This window comes from Embiotoca jacksoni, unplaced genomic scaffold (genome assembly GCF_022577435.1).
Source record: "Embiotoca jacksoni isolate LCO1_2020_lvr unplaced genomic scaffold, fEmbJac1.0.p SCAF_7, whole genome shotgun sequence".
Taxonomy (NCBI): Eukaryota; Metazoa; Chordata; class Actinopteri; family Embiotocidae; genus Embiotoca; species Embiotoca jacksoni.
The window spans coordinates 9134411-9153120 of NW_027185425.1; the positions used below are offsets into that span (position 1 = coordinate 9134411).

General features: G+C 42.2%; 1 protein-coding gene across 2 annotated transcripts in view; it reads right to left on the reverse strand.

The window, feature by feature from the left end:
* The window catches only part of nup153 (nucleoporin 153), a 19731-nt gene extending 1498 nt beyond the window's left edge, over window positions 1-18233 (reverse strand). The window contains exons 1-22 of one of the 2 annotated variants that reach the window (XM_069176070.1): window positions 18120-18233; window positions 13655-13880; window positions 13214-13489; window positions 9865-10004; window positions 8866-8994; window positions 8472-8588; window positions 7995-8039; window positions 7732-7785; window positions 6477-6617; window positions 6317-6369; window positions 5787-5922; window positions 5519-5680; window positions 5333-5431; window positions 5151-5235; window positions 4959-5060; window positions 4224-4862; window positions 3887-4048; window positions 2600-3556; window positions 1447-1902; window positions 1104-1283; window positions 771-954; window positions 1-191 (exon numbers count right to left, since the gene is read on the reverse strand). The exon at window positions 1-191 is cut by the window's left edge and continues 1498 nt beyond it. In XM_069176070.1, coding sequence (XP_069032171.1) covers window positions 104-191; window positions 771-954; window positions 1104-1283; window positions 1447-1902; window positions 2600-3556; window positions 3887-4048; window positions 4224-4862; window positions 4959-5060; window positions 5151-5235; window positions 5333-5431; window positions 5519-5680; window positions 5787-5922; window positions 6317-6369; window positions 6477-6617; window positions 7732-7785; window positions 7995-8039; window positions 8472-8588; window positions 8866-8994; window positions 9865-10004; window positions 13214-13489; window positions 13655-13880; window positions 18120-18197 — 4509 coding nt within the window. In that variant the 5' untranslated portion in view covers window positions 18198-18233 and the 3' untranslated portion in view covers window positions 1-103. The remainder of the gene's footprint in view (window positions 192-770; window positions 955-1103; window positions 1284-1446; window positions 1903-2599; window positions 3557-3886; window positions 4049-4223; window positions 4863-4958; window positions 5061-5150; window positions 5236-5332; window positions 5432-5518; window positions 5681-5786; window positions 5923-6316; window positions 6370-6476; window positions 6618-7731; window positions 7786-7994; window positions 8040-8471; window positions 8589-8865; window positions 8995-9864; window positions 10005-13213; window positions 13490-13654; window positions 13881-18119) is intronic. The other variant, XM_069176069.1, reaches the window with a different exon arrangement.
* Window positions 18234-18710: the final 477 nt, after the last annotated feature.

Genomic DNA, 18710 nt, shown 5'->3' on the forward strand with positions numbered 1-18710 from the left:
GTGGCTGTCCAGTTGAGACCTTCCACGCCTTCATTGAGCCTTCAGTGGGGCTACAGATACAGTCAAGTCAAAGTCAAGTCTACTTTCTTGTGGCCATGGGGCCCTACTTCCTGCGCCGCACTGCTGTCTTGATCTTGCGCCCAGCGATTGCTTGCTGTCCCGCCGGCGAGGCGGTGAAGGATTTAGCTGACCTGGAAAAGCAAAACAGACACAGTCTCCATTAAAGCAACACAACAAACACCAACATCAGTAACTGCTATCGAACACCTGGTGAATTGATTATTAGTTCACTGATTATTATTAGGATATGTTCATGTTTAGCACCATACAGTTGTTGAAGGATTGTCAAAGACGAATCTCAATGAACTAATACATTTCTTATTATGCACACCAAAATGAGTCTTTTTGAGGAAAACTCAAAATACAATAATCAGTTGGGAAAATGAATCATGTAGTTAAAGCAGTGTAGCTAGTCAACGCATCATGAGAATAAATTGATAGTCAATTATTGTTCAAATATTTTTCGTTTTCTCTTCAGTAAAGAGCAGCTACATGAATCTTGAAAGGAAATAGAGAATTACTTATTCTTTAGAGCATTTGAAATCAGAACATATATTGCAAATGTTCTCAAATGTCCAATCCCACTATTTGTTATTCCACATCAGGTCTTCATTTTGACTTGGACTGACGATGTTAAAACATACATGTTTCGATGTACACGTTCAGAAAATACTGCATGCCTGGAAAAGGAAGGAGGAAATGCAACTTGCCCAATATTAAATGTGGGGGGTTGTGCGAAGTTGAATCCACCTCCAGGTGCTCCTGGCTGAGGTGCGACGGAGGGGCTGGCAGCGGGGGCAGGAGATGCTGCTGATCCTGCTCCAAAGGTAAACACACCCGAGGCGTTGTTCGTGGCGCCGAACGAACTGGCTCCTCCGAACTGAAAGCCTCCACCTGATTAAAAAAAAAAAAAAAAAAAAAAAGGAGTCAAATTTAAATGTCTGAATAAGGCCACGATAAATAGAACGTCTTACTGAAAGGGTCAGGAAGCACAGGGCTCTGAGGACAGCCGGAAAACAACACAGATGGTTACAGCCACTCACCTGGTGCAGAATTAGCAGCCGCCCCAAATACAGGTGTGGAGTTGGTCTGCTGTCCAAAGACAGGGGCTGCGTTGGGTTTGGCCCCGAAGGCCGGGGTCTGGGAGGGTGCGGCTGTGAAAGGGGATCCAAAGGATGACCCGAACGAAGGAGTCACAAACGGGCAGGGAACTACAGATGACGCTGTTAGTGGAAAAAAAGGATGGGGGGAAAAAAATAAAATAAATACATGTACAGGTATCTCGTATAAATGTTTCATAATTGTTGTTAAAGCCCAAATATGCGCGTTCTATCAGTAAATCCAAAACAAAAAGGATGACAATGAGCTGCCAGAGCAAATACAGACCTGACGAAGAGGCAGAGGAGGGTGCTGCTGCTCCAAATCCGAAGGAGGGAGCAGCGGCAGCAGCAGGAGGAGGAGGAGGAAGAGCAGCGATGGCAGGAGCACCAAAGATGAAGGGCTGAGCTGGCGCTGGGACCGGAGCCGAGTTCAGAGGGGCAGCTGATGGGGCAGGCGCCTGACCGTCCTGACTCTGGCCAAACATAAAGGCTTTAGCTGGAGGAGCGTCACTGGAGGTTGCGGCAGGCTGACCGAACATGAAAATGCTGGGAGCAGCAGAGGGAGCCGGAGCCGCCGTGGTGGTGCTGCTGCTGCTGCTGCTGCTGCTGGTGGTGGTGCCGCTGCTGGTGGTGCCAAACAGACTGGGAGTCGGGGTGGAGGACGATGAGGTGGTAGAGTTGGTGGTGTTGCTGGGATTACCAGTCATAAAATTAAACGCTGGTTTTGGTGCAGCAGCAGGATCTGTTCAAGAGGAGACCATGTTTCTTAATGTGAGTAATACATCGCAGTGGAAAAGCTGTTCTGCTGAATTTTTTTTTTTTTTAAATAACAGAAGTTATTCTTGTCGTTCTGGCCACAGATTTTGCAAATCTGGCTGTTTTTGTTAACTTCAACCCACCATATTTACTTTAGTTGGGTAAAGGCACAGATTAAGTGAGACAGAAAACAGATTTTTTTTTAGTGAGGTCAATTATCAATTTAAAAATCCTGGATTTATGGACAGTGTTTAGTGTGTCTTCTCCTCTGTGCTGTCACTATGTTCTGAGATCAGACCAATAAACTAAGCCACTAAAATGTTTACGTACAGAAACTAAAAACGAGAACAGCCAGAACCACGTTGAAAGAGGGTTTTTTTTTTGGGGGGGGGTTATTCACTTCCTTATTGACAGACTGATACCACTGGATCCGTTCTTGTTTGTGTGGTAAATATTAAGCTACAGCCAACAACTAGATAGAAAAGCATACATTATCTCACCTGTACAAAACTGAAGAGTATAAATAAAATCTTGTGATTCTGGCAACCTCACACCGACAAGAAGAAGAATTCTTAACAAAAAGCTTTTTACCCAAAGTGTTGGACAATTACTTCAACAAATTGCTCAACAGAACAACCTTTACAACAAATCAAATCTTTAAATATTTACAAAACGCGGCATACCTGAAGCAGTTTGTCCAAAAGTGAAGTTGGGCTTTGGAGCCTCTGAAGAAGAAGTTTCGCTCTTGTCTGCTGGCTTGACAAAAGTGAAAGCCGCTGCAGGTTGCTCTGTTGGAGCACTGGGCTTGCTGAAGGAAAACCCCCCTGAAGCGGCCGGTGCTGAATCGACATCCTTACTAGCAGCGCCGAAGAGGAAGGACGGAGCCGAGGAGGCAGCCGCTTCCTTCTTTTCCTCTGGCTTCCCGAAGGTGAACGTGGGAGCCGCTGCCTCCTTGTCTGCCTGTAAGGATCCAAACGTAGACCTCGCTGGTGGCGTGTTGGTCGCCAAACTTGGTTCGCCCAATCTCCCAAATACAGACCTTGCTGTAGTAGTTGTGGTGGTGGTTGAGTTGGTGTTCGCTGATGTGGTGTCATTTGATGGTGCCTCACTTTCACTCTTTTCTTGAGAGGGGGGAGCAGGAGTGAAATTAATGGAGGATGAAGAGGTCGTGGTGCTGTCTGACGTTTTCTCTTCGGGTTTTGACAGTCCAAAGGTGAAGCCCCCCTTAGAGGAGTTACTTTCTGTGCTAGATGATCCTGTTCCAAACGCTATCCCACCGCTGACTCCAAACTTAAACCCAGAACCTGCAGCAGAATGGTCAGGCTTTTTGTCATCACTAGAGGCAGTCCCAAATTTAAAGCCCTCAGATGAGCTGCCGAATTTGAACCCTGAGGAGGCAGTAGTGTCTTTAGCAGTGGTTTCTGATGAGGAGTTTCCAAATGGTACTCCAAATTTGAATCCACCTGATGAAGAAGACGACGAGGACGACTCCGAGCCACCAAACTTGAAACCTCCAGATTCCGATCCAGAAGTGCTGTCTGATGTGCCAAACTTAAAACCTCCAGAATTAGAGGTAGAAGAGCCGAAAGTAGAGGAACCTGAAGTTCCACCAGCTGAGGAACTGAAAGAAGAACCAAATGCTGAGGAGAAACAAGAGATATATATATATAAAAAAAAAAAAAAAAAAAAAAAAAACGACACAGGATTAGGTGCAGGTTGTGTATAAAACGGTCAGGTATAATGCAATCAAATAGGTGGCATCAATATATTGTGCTTATGCGTAGAAGTAAAGGACATGAATATCTATTAAAAAAAGATGTATCACACACACTTGTTCTGTGATGGCTCATATATATATATATATATATATATATATATATATATAAGAAAACATTCGCCTGTTTAAGTCATTTAATATTTACATGTTGTTGCAAAATCCGAAAAGGTGACTGCTTTTTTTTTTTTTTTACCCTTGGGCTCCACGTTAGCTCCAGGTTTGGCTGCCTGACAGGCGACACACCGCACATCCGCAGCCTTATTCTGTAGGAGACAGACGTCACAATCCCAGCCGCCCTCAGGCTTCTTGAACACTGGAGCACTGACGGCTGACGAAGAGGGTCCTGCTGAGGCTCCTGTGGAGTGGATGAAGAAAGAATTATAACTACCAACACTAACCATTTCTGTTGGAGATAACATTTAGTCAGTGACAGTGGAATTACATGGATGGCTGAAAAAGATAACTGGTACAACTAGAGGCAATTTGTGAGGAAGTAAATGTGAATATTGCCGTGGTCGTGCTCTCATTACCTGGTTTAGCACTCATGCAGGCCACACACTTAGTGTCCTCTGCCTTGTTCTCTACCAAACACGTATCACATTCCCATGCACCCTCAGGTTTTTTGAATTTGTCTCCAAATCCACTGAACCCTGTATAAATGGGGGCTGCTGGGGCAGATACAGTCTTAATAGCTGAGAAGGCAGAAGGAAGTGTCAGTGAGGGTTTGAGCCCCGTCCCGGGTTTGGCCGTTTCACAGGCCACGCACTTTACTGCGTCAGGTTTATTGAGCACAAGACACGTATCGCAGTCCCAGGTTCCTGCAGGTTTGGAGAACATTGTGCCAAAACCTGCCGTGGTTGTAGTGGTGGAGGTGTTGTTGGTGCTGTTGCTCTCCAGCCCAACAGAGGTGGCAGATGACTGCTTACTGTCCACGGATTTGGATGAGGAGTTGGGTTGTGGCGCCGAACAGCAAACACACTTTGTTTCAGATGGTTTGTTCGCAACCAAACAGACTTCACACGTCCAGTCTGGGGAGGCTTTGAGCAAACCAAACCCGATTGAAGAAGGGAGGGGTGAGGACGTTGTCGAGGTGGAGATGGATTGGGTGGACGTCTGCTGGGGAGCGGCGTCGGGTCTCGGGGAAATCTGAGCAACGGGAGAAGCAAAGCCTGAGAGAGAACAGACAAAGAATTAAATCAATGAATTTCCAGATTTAATTTGTAAGAATGTGTGACAGTGCACAAAAAGATCACAATGAGTCTAACCAGGTGCCTTGAGAAGATCCAGGACACTGCCCTGCTTCAGGACCTTGGCTGGTTTGAAAGGTCCATCAAAATCTTCTGTGCTTTTGCTAGTTGCAGGTTTCACTGTTTTTACACGTTAAAAACACAAAATATTATTAAGTTTCTGAGTGACCACAAGACATCAGTAACATAACTCAAAGAAAACTCTCTTACCTGCTGCAGCTATGGGTGTGGCCAGCTTTCCATTTGACATGGAGGGACCCAATTTTGCCACAGGTGCACTGAAAGTAAATCCAGCCTACAAACAAGGAAAGTACTTATTATCTATGTAGCTATTGTAAAGACAGTCTGAGAAATTGCCGATGGTGTAATTGCAGTAAGAAAAAAATACTTACAGAAGGGGAAAATGAAGGTGGGCTAGCAGCAGTGGCTTTGACAATAGGGGAGGAAAACGTAAAAGGTACACAGGGGGGTGTGGCGGCCTTTGGTGGATCCTGCAAGAAGAAAAATTAGCAACAATCTGTTTATCGTTGGACTTGTAGACCGATTATAGTACAATAGATGAAGGTTTTAAGACAGACCTTATTTGTAATAGTTTCTTTAGCAGGAGTAACAGCAGGTATCTTGGGGGTGGAGGTACTGGAAGTGGTGACTGGCGGCAGGGGAGAAGAGAAGCTGAAGGTGGGCAAGGCAGAAGTGCTGATGGGAAGTGAGATGGTTGGGAGGTTCGGCATCTCGGCCACCTTAAGTCAGAAAGACACCCGTATGCATCACATTACACCGGTTTGTTCTGTTAGTTTTATGGATGAACAACTAATAATAGATTTGTGGTGCCATAAAAGCTCTTACCTCATCATCTCCCGGGCGTTTTGAGGAGGGTCGTGTACTGGTCCTCTCTCTCTTCATCTTTCCCCCTCCAGAGCTCACGCTGCTGGCTACAGGTGTGCTAGACAGGGGACAGGCTGGGCCCCTCGAACCCATTGTGCTACAACAAAGGTAAAACAAGTGTACTAAGTAAAACAAACATAAACAACACAAGGATAAGGATAAGGATAAGGATAAGGATGTTTATTGTCATCGTAAAAAGATACAACGAAATTAAGTTGGCAACTCATCAGTCAGTTCAGCAGCAGAACAAATATATATAAAACACAGGCATCAACGGCTTTAAAGTGACAAGTGCTTAGTTAAGGTCAAGGACAAGGAAAGCAATCTGGCATCCAAATAAAAGAACAGTGTTAGACAAGGGATGTTGGGATTCATTTATATTGTCTTGCTTTGAAGACTGCCAAACAAGGAATAAATATGAAACCAGTAACAGAACAGTAATGACACATCGAGTTTATTGGTTCACTAAAGATGAAATCAACTTGTTTTACCTTTGAGAGGGACCTGGGGTTGGTTCAGGTAGTTGCGGTGATTGTCTTGTTGGCTATGGGAATAACACAAAAACAAAATTAATGTCAAGTATGTATTGGGCAACTTTCAGCTGTAATATATAAGGAAGAATCGTGTTGTGCTGTAAAGTGGGCAACTAACGGTCTCTCTTGTGGTCCAGTCCAGAGTTCGGGTCACTCCTCCAGGGGTCAGAGTAGGCCTGAAGGTCACAGAGCGATTTCCTGACAAAGATGTTGCAGTAGGAACCACAAGTTTCTGCACCGGTGGGAGAGTTGGCTCCATCTGATTTTAAGAAATATAGAAAAAAATAATTTAAGAATGAAGAAGATAGATTCATAGAACATGCACCACCATGCCAGAGAACTCAGAGGGTGAACAAATGCAATTTAAAACCAGTCATGTCATTGCATTTAAGTATTTAAAAATTGCTTCAAATAATCAAAATCCTGAAACTGTGACCTGTAATGTGAACAATAACATCTCTAGAGATGTGCAGAAGTGATCTGAAATTCATCTCCATCTAGCAATATGATTATAATAAAACTAACAATAAATACATCAACTATATTCTCATATTTTGGACTACAGCAAGACCAATATATCAGCATCAATATCATGTATCTGTTGGTAGATAAACAGTTAAAGACTGTGGTGCGGAAATGACAAACTAGGTTGGATTCCATTCAATTATTTGTCTACAATCAGAAGACTGACAACTGATAACCCAACTGTAAAATAAAGGCTCTGCATCGAGATTGTTTATGTTTAAAAGATACTATTAGCTTAATTAGCACAACCCCAAAAAAACCTGGTTATGGTTGAGCAACGCTTTTATTGACACCAAGTTAATAAATCAGTCACGAAAGCCACACTGTGATAGCGAGATTTTTGTCTTTGCCCTAAGAGGGTCAATACGACGCTGTTTTATCGTTTACAAAGCAGCTGTCACAGCTGGGAGAGCATGACGGTTATTACGGAGGACAGGTCCAGTCCAGAGCTGGCGCGCGCACGCGCACACACACACACACACACACACAGACAGACAGACACAGACACAGACACACAGCTTTGAACAGCTGAAGAGAACTCCGGTAATGAGCGTAAAGGAGGGCAGTGGGCAGTGGGACAGGAAACGACAGGAAGACAAACGGCAACAAGTGCTGCTGGGTTTGTACAATAACATCTCTGTTCACACCACTAAGCGCACAGACAGTGTGGACACAAGTGAACTTTAGTTGTTGAGCTGCATACATAAGCCTGAAACCATATGGGGACACGAAATATTGTTCGAACAAAAATCAGAAAAACAACGCTAGACATGGATAGCTGTTTGTCATTTCTGATGCACCAGACATGAAGGAATACTAATCGCCGAAATCTTGAAATCTGCACTTACCCGCTTCTTTTTTGCCTGAAGATGTGACACGTGTAGATTTATGCCATCCATTGACTGCAAAGAGAGCTCATGTAAGAGACCGTTTTCAGCTCAATGTGGTATCAGCAGTTCAAGAATTCAACATTTTAACAGATCACTCATTTGCAATATTAACAAGCTTCTGTCATGTTTTCTGTGTTTATCATCACACCGTGTATTGTACGCTCCAAAGTGTCACTGCAAACAGATTCTTACAATATATGATGTACATCAAAAACACTTACTGGTGACAGGGGGGATGAGGCAGCTGCTGGGATTCTCTTGGCATCCTGTTGATGAAGACAAATCAAAATGCAGCTATTTTAGAGAAACATATTTCAGCAAGAACATCCGTCATGACATCAAGTTTACGATTATACATTCACTGCCAAACACATCAAATGGCGAACCAACCTTTGAGATTAAGTTTTAACACAGGAGATGATGGCGTATAGATAGATGTATAGCTAGATAGATAGTTACTTTATTAATCCCGCGAGGGGACATTTTTTTTTTCGCTACAGCAGCATTTATAGATACAGGTGAAGCAATACAAAATAACAGTAAAAATTATTAAATATAAAAATGCACAATGTATACAATAAAAATAGAATAATATTAAATTAAACTAACTAAACAGTCGTGCAAAGATTTAAACAAACAAACAAACAAACAAACAACCAACAGTGTTATAGTTGTGACTGGTGTATGTGTGTACTCACAGCCAGCGGGCTCGACATGCGCTCCAGTGACTGCAGGATGCGCCTGGCTGTGGCGCTGGTCACCCCACAGGGCTGAACACCAGCCGGCTTGGCCTTGATCTGTCTCCTCACCGGGGCCTACATGTCAGATGAACCAATTTAGTCGAATGAAATCAATAACATTCAAACGCCGCTGACGCTATGATGTCAGTGTCAGAAACCAACTGCTTTACTAATAAACCTTCACAGCAAAGACCATAAATTCATCGGTGTTGTTAATACAACTAATGTGTTTGACCAACTCTGCCCAGTCACCATGCGATTACGTTTTTTTTTTTTTTTTTTTAAATCATAAAGTTAACATGGTTCAGCTCTCAGTACACAGGTCACTGTTTCTATCTGTAAAACAGCTCACCTGGTAGGGAGTTCCAGGACGGGAGCGGGAGCTCCTGACTGCAGCCGCCCCGCCGTACACCGTCTTCCCGGGGTAGAAAGGTGAATCTCCGAGCTGGCTGGAGTTCATCACTGTGCTGTTTAATGTTGACTAGAAGAGAGAGTTATATTACATTATATTAGCCCCGAGTTAATTTTATGTTCAGTATACTATTACAAATTAATTACATTCTCAAATATGAACCCGGTCATTTCTTTTTCACGATTTTTTTTGCAACGCGTAAAATAAGATAAAATAGCTGGAACAAATGCACGAGTTAAAGTGCAAATTTGGCAGACAGCATCTTTAATAATGAATAATATTCAAATGTCTTTACCCATAAAAAGCTAAAGGCTTTTGCAAACAAAGTCCTGTCACATATTGTCTGTAGAAAATGTAAATAAAACCATCCAATGTGGATTCGACGGTAAAATATTCGCTCAAAAGTCAACGCATTCCTACACACATCTGACATGATCAGACTTGTGTTAGGTGTCACCTGAAGTTCCCTCAATATCCCTTTAGTCTTGCATTGTTTAAATCCAAGTCAAACCGCATACAATAGAAAACTGGACTGACTTGTGTCTGGTGTGCTGCCTTGCAACTGAAAATAAATGTACAACACGTTGGTCACACGAGTGAGTCTGAATGAATTTAAGATGCCGTCTCCCTTTGAGAAGTGCGACAATAACACTTTTCTATATTATGCATGTAAGAAATAATGCAACACTGTAAATGATCAAATTTGAGGCTCGAGCTATCAACATTTAACTACATCTAAAAGCATGAGTGAGTGCATCTGCAGTACGCGTGACGTGGACATTCCAAAACGTACATTTAAGCACATATTTAAATGGTTCATGATGAAACACTAAGAGGCCAAAATCCCAAGCGTTGCAGCGCAAGATCTGTTCTCTTAGCAAGCTTTTCACCGGCGCTACATGCTGACTGAGCATCTTGATGGACGGGGCAGATACTCACATTGGAGGAGGTTCCAAAGACAGACAGGTTGAAAGCAGGCTTTTTCAGACTGGACTGGGAGGGCTGAGGCCCAGAGTGGGTTCTGTCCGTCTCTGGGGACCAAAGCTGAGGAAGCGATGCCGTTTTGGAAGTGGGAACATCTGAAAAAGAGGAGACGTTGAAACCATCTCGGACTGTTCTAAGAGAGCATCGGTGTATTTATCTAGTGTTGTGGCCGAGACTTCTCGGTCTTAGACAAACCGTACACATAGTGTTGGATGAGAATACCATCTCAAGATTTTTACAAATGTGACGCGTTCCATCAAAATGAGTCAGAAGTCGCGGAGGTCCATTCTCGTATAAACACGTGTTGTTTTTTTTTTCATGAAAAATACAATTTTGGCAGTTTGGGGTTTTTATGTGCTTCTGAACGAATCAAGTCTCAGCTTTAAAACGATAGCATCATTCATTTCAAATTCAAATGATGAGTCCAGTTTTGAAGCTCTTAAACGTTATGTGAGGACGGAAAGTTTCCCCCCCAAACACCTGTTCATCGGAGGATGAACGAAAGCAACGTTTGACAGCTGTGGTTGACGGAGGAGGATCGCCAGCTCGGATCAATGAGTTCCCGTGAGGGAGACGTCGCACGGCTTTGAAATTCAATTCCCGTCGGACGTGCTACATGTAATGGGGATTGGACCGAGCTAATGTCGGAATATCTCGCTGCGCCTGGAGGTTGACAGCGGAGCCGGGTCTGACAGCGGCCCGACCTCCTTAAATGACTCAAATCATTAAGCGCAAATCATGACGGTGAAATTTAGTCGGAGGATGGCGAGGAGGAAGATATTCCACTCATGACGGACCCGATAACAGCCCACGATGTGTCGGATTATTGTTACATAAATGAGGATAATGTCAAAGAGGCAGCCCGGGAATACAGGTGCAGCTGTAAACTCTACAACGGCGGCGCTTCTTTCAAGCCGGAAGAGACGGAAGATGGGATCAAATGAAAGAAATGACAAATGGGGAGTGTTGGCGACAAAAAAAATAAATCTTTTTCTCCCTGTTTGTTTTCTGCTTTTATCATCACTACAGAGGGTTAAGAGGCTAATATATTGTGTAAATATACCGAGTCTAAGTGTAGGCCAGCGACTGTCACACAGGTGTGCCTGTGTCTGAGGTGTGTTTGACACACAGGTATGTAAGTCAGGTGTGTGTGTGTATGTGTGTGTGTGTGTGTGCGTGCGTGTATGATGTTTAATAACATAATGAGGAATCTCTGTGCAGTGATTCATTCACTAAAAGGCTCTTACCAAACATCATCCAGCCGGCAATTATTTTGTCACCACAATGTAATTTTGAGTATAGTTTTGAAATAGCCTATACAAGCGTAATTTCTAGGAGACAGTGTAGCTATGATAAGACACAAAAAGTGACATGATTTTAAATATAGCCAAATAAATAGGCTAACATACGGTAAAAGTATAGGCTGTAAGATCTTTTGATATCACAGTGAATATAGTTTTGCGGGTTTTTTTTTTTAATAGGGATTGTATTGATGTAGAAATGATCAGGCCTCTTTTTACAATGATTTAACATGATTTCCTAACCTAAAATCTTTGCGATTACTTGAATTTTCATTCTATGCCATTTCACTTTGTAGATGAAAAAACATCTGGTTCTCGTTGGGTATGTATCTTTTAAATCATACTTCATATTATATTGTATATATTATGTACATTATAAATTACATTATATTCCATATGTTTTGGATTCTTGTTTGTGGGCTTCTCGGTCTATCTGCAATGCAGCGTTTGTGCAGGCTTCATACACATATGTGGATTATCACTTTTAATCAAAGAATACGGTTTCCTTTTGACTTGAGTCTGAATAAATTCATTTTAACTCGTGTGAAAAATGGCTGAAACATTATATTTAATACCCCTTTTCTCAAAAATGACATTTGATAACAGGCAAACTTTGAAAGCATATATTTCAGAATATTTGGTGTAGAAAGACAATCTTGGTATCGTTATGAAGCTGAGACTTTCCTCTTTACGGACATATAATTCAAAATGTGTTTCGGGGTCCAAGTGACTCAAAATGATGGAGCAGGTCACAAATATACAGCAGCTTCTTTCGGTTCAGTGGCTGATCTGTCTGTGTGCTGCTATTCAGGCCCAGACAATGCAAAGAAATCCTTGTCAAAGCAGATTATCACACAGTAAATGTGTGTTTTCTATCACTTCATGTATTTAAATCAGGCGTATAATGAGTCATCGTGGGGTGGTCAAGACCGCAGGTTCTCATTTCAACCAATCACATCTGCAGGTGATATCCCCTCGACCTGAAGCTTAGCCGCGGTGCGGGTGTTTGGAAAACTTGCAGACTTTTCATTTTTCATGGTAGAGGGCGCCTCTCTGGACTCATGGATAATCTACTTTAGTAACTGCACATTCAAACAGCAAAACAATCTTATGCACCATGTTTGCTCTAACTGAAAAGAAAAGAAAAAGCCAGATGGAAGGGAAAGAATCTCTAAAACATAAGAGTCAATATTTGTTCTAAACAGCGCTGGTTTATAATAAAATCTGTGTTCAGATACTTTTCCTCATCTCATATTCGGCCTACTGGATGTGCGTGAATATGTGCGGATGCTTGGGTAAAGATTAGGGGTGGGCGATATGGCCCTAAAATAATATCACGACATATCTGGGTATTTTTGCAATAACTAGATTTTTGTAATATATTTTTGGTATATTGTAATTACATACAATTTCAACAAAAGCGTTACAGATTTATGTCAGCATAAACATAGCCTTATACCTTAAAATACTCATTAAAAACTAAACAAAAATGATCTCTTAGTTCTTTAGTTCGTAAACAACAGGGACTGAAAGTGAGAGTTCAGATCCTGTGTGGCGGGCTGAGGAGCACTTTGGAGGTGAAGTGGAGCAGGAGAGCTGCTGCTCAGTCAGGACGACTACCAAGATCACTTGCACAGCTTATAATTACTTCCTGAAAAATTATACCGGTATTACCGTGAGCGGTGTAATAAGGGATACCCCGAGTACAGATGTTCAATAATGTTATACTCACTACTTGGTTTGATCCAACGAGTAACTTTAAATAGTAACGTAATCAGTACCTTCAACAGAAGCTGGATATTGTGAGTGCAGAGACCATTTTGTCGGCGTAACATTGATGCAAAGATCTTAAACTGAAAACATTCCTTGGTCAACTGAGAAGATTTTCATTTCATTTCAATTAACTCTCGACACCGTGGAGGGCGATTGTACCTTTAAAAACATCCAAATACATGAATCTCTGGCCAACAACAAGTGCTTCTGCTCAAATGCTCTGCCCTTACCCTTTTCAGACGCGCGGGAGGAGAATCCGCTTGTGGTGGAGATGTTATCATCTTCATGCTGTGAGAGGTTATCCTTGATTTCTTTGACCAAGGAGAAACCCGTGGAAAAAGGTCCAGGGGCTGAGGAGGTGGAAGGCTGGCAGAAGAGGCTGCTGGAGGCCCCCAGGGTCGGGGAGGAGGGATCCAGCGGGGTAAAGTGGAGGTGGGAGCGACTCAGAGGAGGTCGAGAGAGCACGTACTCCTGAAAGTTCAGCGATGCACGGCTGGTTGAGGGCTCTGTACAAGAAGGAAAGAAGTCGTCGGTGAGTTTTATTAACATTAAAAAAAAAAAAAAAAAAAAAAAAAAAAAAAAAAATCTGTTTACACTTAATTGTCATGCAAAGGATATAAAACGCCCCAGCTGACCTTTTGGATGACCAAGGAAACTGAATGGGTCCTCACCTGTGTTACTCGTGCTTGGCTCCGGGGTGTCGCGTCCATCGAGAGGAGGAGGTCCCTCTTCGCTGCCGTTCGGAGAACGAGGAGTTGGCGTCTTGCAGTTCTCGTCTGTCCCCTGCACAGCCTCTGTCCCTCCGGGAGAATCTCCATTCTTAAAGTATTTCTGGAGCCAGGAAGGAACGATGCTCTTTACTGTGTCTGTCACTCGACTGATGAGGCCTGACTGCTGCTGATAAAAACATGAGAAAGGGAGAGGAAGCCATCAACGGGGGAATGAAATGAGTGAGATGGGCGTGTACAGACAAAAAAAAAAGAAAAAAAAAAGACATTGTTTGTAGCGTTCCTGGAGAAATAACGGTTGAGGATTGGCACTGGATAACATTTAACGTATGTAAAACAAAGCTGCATGTAAAAAGTTTTGCTAGCCGAATCGCATGTATTTATGTTTTGATGTCTTACATCGAAAAATACAAATAAAACACTGATGCTCGTCTTTGTGTTTTTAAAAACAATGAATTTGTGGCAAAAATCAACTCCACATAATTTCTGTTTGAGAATCATATTAACAGTTGGGCTCCTGCTATTAGCAAAACACACCAATCAACACTGCATAATGTTATTCAAAACTGCTGCACAGCCCTACTTGTAATGAGAGTCTATTCGTCTTCCCCAGTGCAAAACAAAACATGAGCTCAGTCTGACGGAAACTGGGTCAGGCACCGTGCATGCTTCTCTGAAACATTGAGCAAGTGATTCTGGTCTGCACTATACTGACTGAGGTGTAACGTTGGATGATTTCCAATCAATAAGGATGAGTCTCCGCTCCTACACCATGCTCAGAAAGTCACTGCAGGTCCAGGATTTAAATATCTAGAGAGCTCTTTTCTGCAAAATCTGTAAACCGAAGAAACTTAATAGAAAAATGTATTCAACGTGTAGAGCACTTTCTCGGTCTTAGCCGGCTGACTGCAATATACGGAAGATCTCTTTCCTTTATGATATCCCCGGTGAAATGAACCTATTTAGAGTTGCAGCAGGGGAGTCGGGGAAAATGAAAACACAAGAAGTAAAATCTATTTCATGAATCCAATGGCCAATTAAAGGGAGGGATGTATTTGAGAGCGGTGTCGAAACTATGCATAATATTTGAAAGGTACAATGCAGCAATTTGCTTATATAATTTCTTCAGCATTTCATCTGGTTCTGTAACTCTACCTGGATGTCTTCAGATTAAGGTCATGCTTTCCCATGTTGCGATTACAAAGCAGATGGGGAAGAGAAAAGTTGAAGAGAAGCCGTAGTCAGCGGATGCATCTCTTCATGGAGTCACTGTGTACCCCGGGGTCTCTATAAACACCCGATAAGAGCCATATGTGTCTCTTGCTTCCTGCTTATCTATAATATACACCTGTGGACCACGCTGTACTTTACCCTGTGTGCAAATACACACAACTTTAACTCATCAAGAGTGAGTGCAATAACCACCATAGTGCTGGTTTACTTCGTATTATAGAGCCTATTGTCATACGGATTTAAGAGTGTTTCTGTTGCAGATAAAGCCATGTGGTCAAGAGACCCAGAGAGTTGTATGAACAACTGTGACCTCTCTCTTGTGAAGTTATCTTGTTACGACTGTAAAACATAGTGGTTTTTGATGAAATATGCTCACAGATCAATGCATTTAGCATTTAAGTAAGAAGACGTATGCAATATATGTAGGGAAGACTTTGAAGTAATTTGTCCAAAAAAAGCTAATTCATAATAGAAAAAGTTGTGTCCAAGACAGAAGACAATGTTCCCAATATGGATGTTGCTGCTGCAAAGAAGCTACAGCTTTTTAAATTTCAACGCATCGAACACATCAGTTTCATGGCGGACACCTATTTTAGTGTTACTAATTCAGTATCTGACCAAATGTGAAATACGGTCTCCCCTTCTGTTTCTGAGTTATAGCTTTGCATAATGGACGGAAAAGTCACAGGAAGTTGGCCTTTTGAATATAAAATGCCATTGCTCTATCATTTTATCTTATTGGCTATTTGTGTGAAATTTGGTCATGATTACCATATGAATTCTTGAATTATGGGCACAAATGTGTTGTGTGCGATCATATTGACCTTTTGGCTATCAATATCAGTTCATCCGAATGAGCCAAATTTGAAGCAATTCCCTCAAGACGTTCCTCAGATATCCCGTTCACGAAAAAAAGAATGTGCGTACAACCTTAAAACACGGCTGTGGCCTACACGGAGGAGGTCTCTTGGTGCTTTAATTTTTGATAAATAATCATCAGCAATGGATATAATGGCTAAATGTGTAAAAGCCAATAATAATAGAACTGTCTAAGAAGTTAAGACAATGACATCGCTTTACTGTATGCAGACGTTAAACCCAGGAAAAGACATACATGCCATATCTTGATATTAAGATATCCAAAATCTCAAAGTGTCATTTCACGACATTGATGTATTGCCCAGGCCGAACCCTAGCATCTGTTAAAACAATTGCAACGGCTCAATTATTACATTTATGTGATGTGAATATGTCCAGTAATTTCTGAAAAGAAAAACCACAACTGTTGCGACTTTGCAATCACAACACAGAACTTCTGAGGTGACTCAAGATTGCATTAACGCAATCACTGCGTAGCCAATCAAGCTCCTTCTGCTTTTCAGCCATCAGTATTGTGTAAATCAAGCCACTGAAGAAAAGCTAAACCTATCTTTTAAACAACTGCCCACAAGATTTGGATAATTATTGTTTGTATCAGTTTTGATCCAAACAACCATTACAAGTTTTGATGATTACACAGTATTTCAGAGCCGATGCTCTGTGATGTTGCTTAATTGTATTTTTATATACTGAGACTTATGATGGTTTTACCTCATTTCCATCAATGAAAGTAGATGAAGACTGTCACACAGAGGACGCAATCATGCCAAAACAAACAATTACAATAAATGACTTTTATCTTGAAACGTTTGGTTTGTGTATGTCTGGCTCAATTGCATACGGAAAGAAAATGGCGGTGACTTTTCTGCAATGGTTGTGGATCACTAAGATCAGCCATGAGCAATGGATATCCACCCAAAACAGGGATTTCTGGAGGGCTTAGGTGCTGTTGTAGCAGTGGGTGGATGTGGGCAGTTATTTTACTAAAAACATGACAATATTAATTTAAAATAATAACCACCAAACATTGGTAAAGCTTACCTATAGTGGCTTGGGTTGTTCCCCTGTGGTCTTTTTTTTTTCTTCTTCTTTCTAGTTTGACCACTTAGCTTACCGGGTGTTCATCATCTGCCCCACCTTTTCCAAATTTTGGAAGATTTTACATAGTAATAATAACGCTATTATTAATCACGTGAAACTGCATCGTTTTAAGTGGGGGAAAAAACGTAAACTTTTCTTGGGGTAAGAGTTGTAATTGTGAGGGAAAACCTTGCAAAGTATCGGGCCCGCTATAACGAGTCGATTGAATTGATTACCTTTTCTTTTTTTTCTGGTCACACTGATCACCTTGTGTGTGTACCTATCAATAAACAGACTGCTATCAGACTGGCATCATTTTTGAACTAAGCTTCCCAGTTTATTACCTCGAGTCAGACAACAAACTGGTCCGCTGATATTTATTATTATTACTATTATTACTATTATTATTATTATTACCCCACCGATGGTTTTACCAGAATATTCTACACGGTGACTAAATCAGTCAAAGGACACGCAGAGTATCAAAACACAGTCTTGTCCACCGGTAACGTTACAGGACGGGTTTCGAGCCGACAACACCGGCGGTCAGTGAATCCTCAAGTCAACCATGTGGGTTCAAAATCAAGTCGACGCTTCCTGCGCAATTCAACTGGCTGAGATTTGGCTAACAGCTAAAGTGTCTCCCTGGCAGGCCGGCGACACAACCTTAAAAAAAAAAAAAAGCACCTCGATTGAAGACGGACACGCGTTGCCGCAGACGGGTGTGAATTAGGACCACGTCGCTCCTACCTGCGGCGGTGAGTCGCCTCCAGAAGTTTAAAAGAAGCAGAAGACAACAATGCGGGTTTTTTTTTTTTTGCTCGCCGATGCTAAGCTCGTAAGGAGCTAAGTCGGGCTAACACTTTGGACTTCTTACTTCCTTGCTTCGCCGGCAGCTTGAGAATTTGCGAGCTGGTTATCGCCGGCTCGCCCACGTGTACTCCCGACAAATACCGGCGAACGAGTCGAAACCACACGTCGGTGCGATCTGCCCTGTCCAATCGAGCCCGCCCGCTTTTTTTTTTTTTTTAGCCCATTTAGCATTTCCTTGAGCGTGCTAAGCAGCGCGTGGAGGCCACGAGCGCTAACAGCAAGGCCGGAAAAAAAAAAATGTCTCCAACAAAACAACAACACGAGCCGAGAGACGAGCAGCGGTGCGATCGTCGTTACGCCCACGACGCGGGGCTTTTAACGCGTAAACTTCCACTCGGTTTACCTGTTTGCTCTTGGCGTAAGGTTTCGAGGCGATATGATATCTTCTGCTTCTGATTTTCCCTCCACCCGTGGCCGCCATGGCTCTTTCGTCTGAGTGTCTGTCGGTGTTTCGGGCGCCGGATAGCTGTCATCCAGCACAGCGGCCACTCACAGAGGCACTATGGGAAATGTAGTAGCTGAACCTAACAAAGGAGGTCGGGCTCGACAGGGCTTTTACCACATGGCAATGACAAGGGAGTATTTGGTGTCAAATGGATGAAAATTATTCCATGGTTATTTTATTTTATTTATTTATTTTTTTTAATACTTCTACTCCTTATATAGCTTAATAATCAACAAAACGCATGATCTAGTTTTTTTTTTTTTTTAGAGCCCATGAATGAAGATATAGCTAAATCTATGGATTATTGTGGTATTCCTTTTTAATGAATGTCAACGCTTAATCATTATCTCTGTGCACTACCAAAGAATTTGAATTTGTTGTACCTGTGGAACTACTGTAGTTTGTGTGGTTTTACAGTGTATCGTAAAGTATGCCTTATTACACAATAAGAAAGCAAAATCATACAATGAATGTTTTATTTTGTAATGT